This window comes from Nomascus leucogenys, chromosome 21 (assembly GCF_006542625.1).
Source record: "Nomascus leucogenys isolate Asia chromosome 21, Asia_NLE_v1, whole genome shotgun sequence".
Classification (NCBI taxonomy): Eukaryota; Metazoa; Chordata; class Mammalia; order Primates; family Hylobatidae; genus Nomascus; species Nomascus leucogenys.
Genome location: NC_044401.1, coordinates 55,729,898 through 55,739,125, shown reverse-complemented (window position 1 = coordinate 55,739,125; position 9,228 = coordinate 55,729,898). Strand labels below are relative to the sequence as shown.

The 9,228-nt window shown below is 51.3% G+C and overlaps 1 protein-coding gene across 2 annotated transcripts in view; it reads right to left on the bottom strand.

Annotated features, from left to right (window-relative positions):
* Positions 1-4,197: 4,197 nt before the first annotated feature.
* Positions 4,198-9,228, bottom strand: part of LHFPL4 (LHFPL tetraspan subfamily member 4) — a 57,309-nt gene continuing 52,278 nt past the window's right edge. For both annotated transcript variants that reach the window (XM_030801791.1, XM_030801792.1), the window contains exon 4: positions 4,198-8,108. In XM_030801791.1, the coding sequence (XP_030657651.1) occupies positions 8,008-8,108 (101 nt within the window). In that variant the 3' untranslated portion in view covers positions 4,198-8,007. The remainder of the gene's footprint in view (positions 8,109-9,228) is intronic.

The window sequence follows — 9,228 nt, the reverse complement described above, 5'->3', positions numbered from 1 at the left end:
CCCTTTGCTTTTAAACTGCATTGATGACAACCTCCATAATCTGCTGTGAGGCTCAGAGAGAGAAAGGAGTTTCCCAAGGGTTCGTTCTGTTTTTCTTTTAAGAGACAGGGTCTCATTCTGTCACCCGGGCTGGAACACAGTGGCATAATCATAGCTCACTGCAGCCTTAACCGTCCAGAGCTCAAGCAATTCTCCTGCATCACCACACCCAGCTAATTATTTTTTTGTAAAGACAGGGTCTTGCCATATTGCCCAGGCTGGGCTCAAACGATCCTTCTGCTTCAGCCTCCTAAAGTGCTGGGATTACAGGCATGAGCCGCCACACCCGGCCTGCACACCTAAGGGTTCTTAAAATGGTCAGTTCTAAAGATAGATGATGGAAACACTTTGGAGAAAAGCATAGTCATTGAAGGAGATGGTGCTCTTGTAACTTTTACCTGCTCCTGCATTAAAAACTTAACTGGCAGGGATTCTGAAATCATAGTTTTACTATTTCTGAAATTACCCATTAAAGCACCACAAAGCAGTCATGATAGGAAACCTGGAAACCTTGGACAACTTGACAGCAAAACTAGGTATCCCCAGAAACCCCCAAACAAAAAACGGGTAGAGATAAACCACTAATAGCCACAAGACCAGCATGGTATCACCGTCTGTTCCAGTGGAAGCAATGGTACATCTGATGGTTCTCAGAACTTCAAAATAACAAGTACTCACTTGAGGCCAGGAGCAGTGACTCACGCCTGTAATCCCAGCACTTTGGGAGGCCGAAGCGAGCGGATCACGAAGTCAGGAGATCAAGACCATCCTCGCTAACATGGTGAAACCTCATCTCTACTAAAAATACAAAAAACTAACCGGGCGTGGTGGCGGGCGACTGTAGTCCCAGCTACTCGGGAGGCTGAGGCAGGAGAATGGCGTGAACCCAAGAGGCGGAGCTTGCAGTGAGCCGAGATCGCGCCACTGCACTCCAGCCTGGGTGACAAAGCGAGACTGTCTCAAAAAAAAAAAAAAAAAAAAAAAAAAAAGTACTCACTTGAAAGCTCACCAAGCCAATTTGAGAACAGCAGCTGAAACTAGGTGGCGTTTGCAGTGAGTACAAAGGATTCTTGATTAGGCCTGAAAGGGCTGGAGTGGTCTGGACCTAAGAAACTTAATTCAAAGCCTTTACAGGACAATGCCTCACACCAAAATTCCTTGTTAGAATCCAAACTGAATAGGACACGCACAATGATGGAAGGGGGTATGGAGGGATTAAATTTATTAGATTAAATGAAGTATTTTGAAAAACTAAATTATGATTATCCCATAAAATTCAGAATGTACTATCCTTACAGAAATAATATAAGGATATTAAATAACTTGTTCTTTAACTCCTGAGAGAAATAATTGTTCATAAAGTTGCAAGCATATTCTGTGTTGAATTGTTGAATTTAAATAGCTATGGTTCACACAGTCCATATTTCAATATTTCACATACACACCAAAAATGAGAATACAACCATGAAACGAAAAACTATCATAAGTCATGCCTGCTTTTTAAAAGTGCAAAATTGCTAATTCCATATAAAAATGGATAACAAAAAAACGCAAGTCTTAAAAACCTACAAATAAAAATGAGTGGAATAACATCTATAGAGACAATGAAAGTATGCCAAAGACATGCAGGTAAAACATTAAAAAGTAACAAATGGCAGGGCATGGTGGCTCACACCTATAATCCCAGTACTTTGGGAGGCCAAGGTGGTTGGATCACTTGAGGTCAGTAGTTTGAGACCAGCTTGGCTAACATGGTGAAACCCCATCTCTACTAAAAATACAAAAATTAGCCCGGCATGGAATTAGCCAGGCGTGGTGGTGCACGCCTATAATCGCAGCTATTCGGGAGGTGGAGCATGAGAATTGTTTGAACCCGGAAGACAGAGGTTGCAGTGAGCTGAGATCATGCCACTGCACTCCAGCCTGGCAACAGAGTGAGACTCCATCTCAAAAAAAAAAAAAAAAAAGATAGCCAGGCATAGTGGTGCCTATGGTCCCAGCTACCTGGGAGGATGAGGTGGGAGGATTGCTTGAGCCTGGGAGTTGAGGCTACAGTGAACTGTGATCTCACCACTGCACTCCAGCCTGGGTGACAGAGCAAGACCCTGTCTCAAAAAAATAAAAATAAATTATGCAGGCCAGGAGCAATGGCTCATGCCTGTAATCCCAGCACTTTGGGAGGCTGAGGCGGGTGGATCACTGGAGACCAGGAGTTTTGAAACCAGCCTGGCCAACATAGTGAAATCCCATCTCTACTAAAAATACAAAAATTAGCCAGGTGTGGTGGTGCATGCCTGTAATCTCAGCTACTCAGGAGGCTGAGGCAGGAGAATCACTTGAATCAGGGAGGCAGAGGTTGCAGTGAGCTGAGATTGTGCCACTGCACTGCAGCCTGGGCAACAGAGGGAGACTCCATCTCAAAATAAATAAATAAATAAATAAATAAAACAAATTATGCAGTCTCAGGTATGGCTTTATAACAATGCAAAAACGGACTAACAGTCTACCCCTAATCCAGCCCCCTAATGCTACCACATGAGTGCTCTTTCTAAAATGCAAATTGAGTCATTTTTCCTTCTGCTTCAAATCCTTCAGCGGTTCCCCATTGCTCTTAAGTCCAAACTCCTGTCCATGGACCCCCAAGCTTTCTCATGGTCTGGCCCTGGCCTGTCTCTCTAGACTCACCTCTGACTCCTCCCTGCCTCGTACTTCACTCTTCAAACTAAGTTGCTTTTCGTCCTCCATACACAGTTCTGCTGCCTACCTCAGTCTTTTTCCTCAAGCTGCCTTCTCTTTGAATGGCCTTCCTGACCCCTCCTGCCTAACTTCTCATCCTACAGCAAGACCTCCTCCTACACTGCCCACATCACCAAAAGCCATTTAAGGTGTCCCTGCCTAGGACACTCACAATACCCTGCATATAGCAAGTCATGCGTTATTTTCACATGTTCATCTCCCCAGCCAGAATTATGCTTAAGACAGCATCTCTGTTTTGCTCATTTTTTTTCTAGCTTAAGTGCTTAGCATACACTAAGTGCTTAAAATGTGTTGAAAGAGGACTCCATTTCCAAGTCTTCAATGTAGCTACCTGGTACTGCGCACATTACAGCGTGCCAGACACCCTGCAGAGCAAAGTGCATACATTCCCTGGTGTGTTGCTTACAGCTTCCCTTGCGGGGAGTCACTATTGTTTTCTCTATTTATTCAGTGGGGCTTTAGAGAGAGGCAAAGTGACTGGACTGAGCACTCTGGCTACAGCAAATGAGGCTCCATTCTTTTCTGCCTGTGTGGACTTGGACAAGTCGTGCCTGTGCTGTCAGAGGTGTGCAGAGATTACTGTATCCCTCTCTCTATTCACTCCTTTCTCCTTTGTAACAGAACCCTATATATATATATATATATATATATATATATTTTTTTTTTTTTTTTTTTTTTTTTTTGAGACGGAGTCTTGCTCTGTTGCCCAGGCTGGAGTGCAATGGCGCCATCCCACCTCCCTGCGACCTCCACCTCCTGGGTTCAAGCAATTCTCCTGCCTCGGCCTCCCAAGTATCTGGGATTACAGACACGCACCACCATGCCTAGCTAATTTTTGTATCTTTAGTAGAGACAGGGTTTCGCCATGTTGACCAGGCTGGTCTCAAACTCCTGACCTCAGGTGATCCACCCACCTCAGCCTCTGAAAATGCTGGGATTACAGGCGTGAACCACCTTGCCCGGCCAAGAACCTCAGTTTTATTTGGGCTGGGAATGCGCCGAGATAACAGACCACATTTTTTCAGCCTCCTTTACAGTTATGTGGCCCAAGTGACACAGTCCTGTGAAATTTCCAGAAGTCTTCAAATGAAATGTGGACCAGGTCACTGGAGCTCCAGTAGCCACGTTGGGCCATGAGGTGTTCTTGAGCATGTAGGCGGGATTGAAAATGGCAGTGCAGAAAGATAGGAGCCTGGGTTCTGGATAACACTGAGAGCCATATCAGCTATGATCTACCCACCTCCAGGCTTTTTTTTTTTTTTTTTTTTAATGTGATGGTAAAATAAACTATCTTGTTAAGCCACAGTAGTAGGGCTCTGTTAATACCAACCAAACCTGATCCATGGGGTCGGAATCTTACCCCTCTTGATCCCAGTGACTCAGAGAAGTGGCAGCCAGCACGGGTGATAGAAAGTGTTTCTTTATTTGAATGTCATTCCACCTGCACTGAAGCTTAAACCCAGCAGCAGCAGAAGGGGTCAGGACCAAAATAAATGTTACCAAATTAGACAATGAACAGCGAGGACACACTCAAACAGAGCTTACTAATGGGTGTAGACAACACCAAGCTATCCTAACAACACACAGCACAGGCCCTCGGAGGGCTGCCCATCAGAGCTCTGCAGAAGGCTCCCTTGTTCCCTGTTCAGGAAACCCCAGTCCCACTCAAAAGTTAGCCATGGGCCAGGCAGGGGCTTGCAGAAGTTTCTGGTGCTGGGAAGATCCCAGCTTTTCCAAAGGCAGGGTTTCCCTTTCTCAGTTCACACTGGAAGCTGGAGAAAGGTTATTCCCTGCGTGCCCAAGCAGGATGCTCAAAAGGCCAGGGACTCTCCCCACAGCCTTATCTAAAAGTTCTCATCATCTTGGCTAGGCCTGAAAAGGATCTTGATTCTTTGGTCCTCACCCCCTCAGGAAAGTTTTCCTTCATGGGTACCGGTCCCCAAAGACGAAAGTTTTCATAGCCCCAGTTCCCAGAATGACTCAACTGACCAGCACTGTGGGCCAGGGACTGAACCACCCCTAGGCTGTGGCTGCCGTGGCCTCTCCTGAGTCCCCAGATCAGGCAGAGAAAAGCGGGCAATGGCAGACCCTTGATCCGGTCACAGTTGGGGGGGACTTCTCTTGGGACCTGAAGCCGGAAGGCTCTAGGTTGGAGCCCAACAAGGCCCTCCTGGGGTCAGAAACAGGCACTGATCTCTGCTTATCTCCTCCTGAAGGCTAAAGCCAGATCGCCCGACGAGAGCAGAGGCAAACCACAAAGCCCCCTTCCCATGATGTCTTTATTGCCCCAGGAGAGCCATCAGGGCCTCACCTGGGGCCCCCACTGGAGCACCTGCCACCCGCCCCATCCACACCTCTGCAGAACCCAGGGCCCCGGTCTATGGTTTGGTCCCCACTCTGACTTCTATCCCTTGCCTGTGTCACCCTGGGGTTCCCGCAGACTTCAGCCCACACAACTCTGACTTCCTGACCCCAAACTCCCTGGTGTATCTCCCCCTGGCTCTGCCAAGACGGCAGCTGGCCCAGTGCGGTGGCATGGGAATGTGGCCAGGCTACCCCACCAGGGAACTAGCCTCCCTCTTCTACTGGCGCTGACCCACTCCTAAGTCAGCTGGACCCACTATGTCCTCTGAAGTGGCTTCCTTCACTCCAGTTCTCCCCAAAAGGATGCGGCCTTGGCTGCCTGTGCCCCGGGCCTCCAGCCTCTGAGGGGTCAGTTCTAACCCCCGCACAAGGGCACAGGTTTGGTGGGTGTCCTTGGGGAACAAGGTGTGGCAAGGACACCTGGTGGCAGGCGTCCTTGGAACAAGCTCTCCCCTCATCCAGCGCCCAGACAGCACCCCCTCCCCACTGCCCCGCATCCTGGCTCCTTCATCCTCCTCTCCTTCCTCTGCATCCCATTCTTGCCCCCTAACCCACATCTCCATTTACCTCTTCCCGGCTCCCGAGTCCTTTTTCCGCCTTTTCATCCATTTCCCCTCCCCCACCCCAGGCTCTCGGGCAGCCTCTCAGCTGGTCTCTCATCTCTCTCCGCCTCTACCCCGTCTCTCTCGATCTCTCCTCCTCGCACTATCTCTCTCTGTGCCTATCCGTCCCCCTCGCTCCTTCTCCAATCATCTCTCATCTCCCTGTCTCTGCACCTCTCTCCTCCTCACCCCACTGTCTTCCCCATTCCCAGTCGCTTGCTGCGCCCCTCCCCTCACTCTCTCCTAACTCTGCTCTCCCCCTCCAACGCTGGGCTTTGGTTTGCATCTTTGAGGAACTCCCTCCTACCCCAACTCCCTCCCACGGGACTCCCGCACGCTCCCGCATTTAACTCGGACCCTCTGTCCCCCAGCACCCCTACCCCAGGCCGACTGGACTGCCCGGGAAGGCGCCGGCGGGGAAGAGGAGCCCAGCGCTGGGACCAGAGCACTGCGGGGAGGCTTTGCCCGGGAGGAGTAAGTGGAGGAGTGGGGTCGGGACTTGGTAAGTTACAGGTGGCAGGAACCCACCAGGTCCCAGCATCTGATTCCGGCTAGGGTCCAGAGTGGGGAGACAGGCAGGGGACTTCTAGGGTCTCTCTTGGAAACCCTAACTCTCAGGTCCAAGTCCTGTGGAAATGAACACAAGGTTGGCAAACACATGGCGCTCAAGCGACCCTCTCCCCACCGCCGAGGCCCGAGGCGGCTTCCCCAGCATCCTGCAGGGCACCGCCCCTTCCCTGCAGGTCCAGGCAGCCAGGAGGGGGCGCTGGACGAAGCCGGTCTGCACCAGCAACTAGCGCTGAGGGGAGCTGTCCAGGCCCCAGGGCAGGGAGGCTCCCCGGGCGAGATGGCTCTGCCGCCAGACCTACAGGGGAATGAGGGGTGTTCAAAAAATACCAGGAGTCTCCCTCACCTGCTCCCTGCCAAGGGGAAGGGAGACGCCCCCACAGTGGGAGGAGGGGGGAGAAACTTCTCACCTGCCCCCAACACACACACGCTCACGCGCGCACACACGCACACACATTTCACCCACATACACATACACTCATGCCTCGGCTCCAAGCACTGCCCATAGGTGCAGACCCTGGGCATATCGCAAGGCGAGAGGTGGGCCAGAAGGAGGAAGAGGCTGGGACAGGGTAACAAGGCCTAGGAAGGGGGACAGGGGTACCCTGTTCAGAGATGACCTGCAAGTTCAAGTTATGCAGAAAAGTATCAAAGAGACAAGACAGTCTCTGCCCTTGGTAGATGCCTGGGGTGTGGAGGGCATGAAAAGGGGCAGAAGGGGTAATGCATCCCCCAACTCCCCACCTCTGGGGTCCCCTCCACAACCCCAACCCCAACCCTGACAACAGGGCCAAGAAGTCTGTGCTGTACAAAACAGGCCAAGGTCAAGGGTCCAGTCATTGGTGAGACATCTCAGCAGAGAGGAGGCCTGGGCAAAAGAGGCCAAGGTCAAGGCTCAGTCATCGGCGAGATGTTCCAGCAGAGAGGAAGAGGAGGCCAGGCCAGCCCGGGCTGAGGAGCTTCTAAGCTCCAACTGCCAAGGCCACGTACCCCCTCCCGCTACCTCCAGAGCCTGAAGGTCTTTTCTGACTCTGGGCTGATCAGGGCCCCGGTCTGCAGCTGACAGCAGGGCCCTGTGCGTCCCTCGGTGTAGCTCTCACTCAGGGCGAGCTGGGAGCAGGCTGGAATGGGGCAGAGGAGGTCCCAGGGGAGACTGGTGGCACCTGGAGCTTTGTGGCAGATGTGGTGGAACCAACATCAGCCAAAGAAAAAAAAAAAAGTAGGAAAGAGTCCAGCCCACCCTGGGGCAGTATCTAGAATAAATTTCTTGAAGAGGCAGGGACCAGAAGAGGTGTGGATACAGCCAGGCAGCAGCTCTCCAGACCGAAGGGGCCTGGGGAGCTGGAACTACAGCTCCGCTCTCCCTGGGGATCTGCAGGGACTTCCAGGCCAGTCTAGAGAGGAGAGGAGAAGCCCAAGGGCCTAGGCGGATGCAGGCTCCCTTAGGTCAAATTGAGGGAGGAGCAAGAATTAGACCCTCCCAAGGTTTGGAGGGCCTCTCTTCTCCCCCAGGCCACATCCAGGATTTCCTCTCCTCAAAGCCTGGAGCTCGCAGGGTAGTCGGTGAGAAGTAAGTCTGAGATCAGGGTCTTCCCTCAGAGCTTGAATGGAGTGACGACAGGGCAGGAGGCAGGACAAGCTGAGGTCATGCCAATTCCTGGGCTGTGATCCTGGCCTTTCAGGGTCCCTGTGAGTGAGCCACGGGGCAGGGAAGGACTCCCCATCCAGAGACATCACCCCCGGGCCGCAACACGGAGCTTACTGTAGAGCCCACAAAATCTAAGAGAGAGAGAGAGACAAGGAGAGAGAATTAGAGAAAGTCAGAGGCTGCCGGGGCATTCAGGCTTTCCTTGCACATTCTCCAGGGCAAAAGTGGGCAGAGGGGCCGGGCGCGGTGGCTCATGCCTGTAATCCCAGCACTTTGGGAGGCTGAGGTGGGTGGATCACTTGAGGTCAAGGAGTTCAAGACCAGCCTGATCAACATGGCAAAACCCTGTCTCTACCAAAAATACAAAAAATTAGCTGGGCGTGGTGGTGCATGCCTGTAATTCCAGCTACTTGGGAGGCTGAGGCAGGAGAATCGCTTAAACCCAGGAGGCAGAGATTGCAGTGAGCCAAAATTGCACCACTGCACTCCAGCCTGGGCAAAAAGTGTGAAACTCCATCTCAAAAAAAAAAAAAAAAAAAAGGTCAGAGGGGCAGACTGCACAAGCGCTGAAATCCCAGCCTCACCTGACCAGCAGGATGGCCTTGAGCAAGCCATTTAACCTCTCTGAGCCCCAATTTTCTCATCTGCAAAATGAGGATCATAGCCTACCTCACAGGGTAATTCCAAAGGGTCAAAAAGAGACAAATAATGACAGCCAAGGACTTGGCAGTGTTTGGTCATAGAATATGCTGGAAATGGAAGCAATTATTTTTTCTTTGGTTCCAGAGGTCTTCTTTAAAAATATACATATATTTCTTTCTTTTTAATAGAAACTGGGTTTTGTTACATCGCCCAGGCTGGTCTTGAACGTGTGGGCTCAAGCGATCCTCCTGCCTCAGCCTGTAGCTGGGACCACAGGTGCGTGCCATGGCTTTTGACTCGGAGGTCTTTGGGTTAAAACTGAAGTGAGAGGCTCACTCATCTTGAACTCCCAGTGAGGGACGGAGACTCCCTGGACACTGAAGGGAGGAAAACTGGGGCTCCTTTACATCGATTTTTAACACCGAGTTGTTAGGGGGCTTTGGGAAGGGAGGAGAAGGACACTGAGGGGGCCCACTTCACATCAGTCACATCCCCACACCCCTTCTTGAGAAAGGCCGGATCTGTCTTAGTCTTGCACTTCTGAAAGCTGCCGCCAGAGGGCAGGCCTTGACTTCACACCAAAACCACAGAAATCCCGGGGTCTGAAGG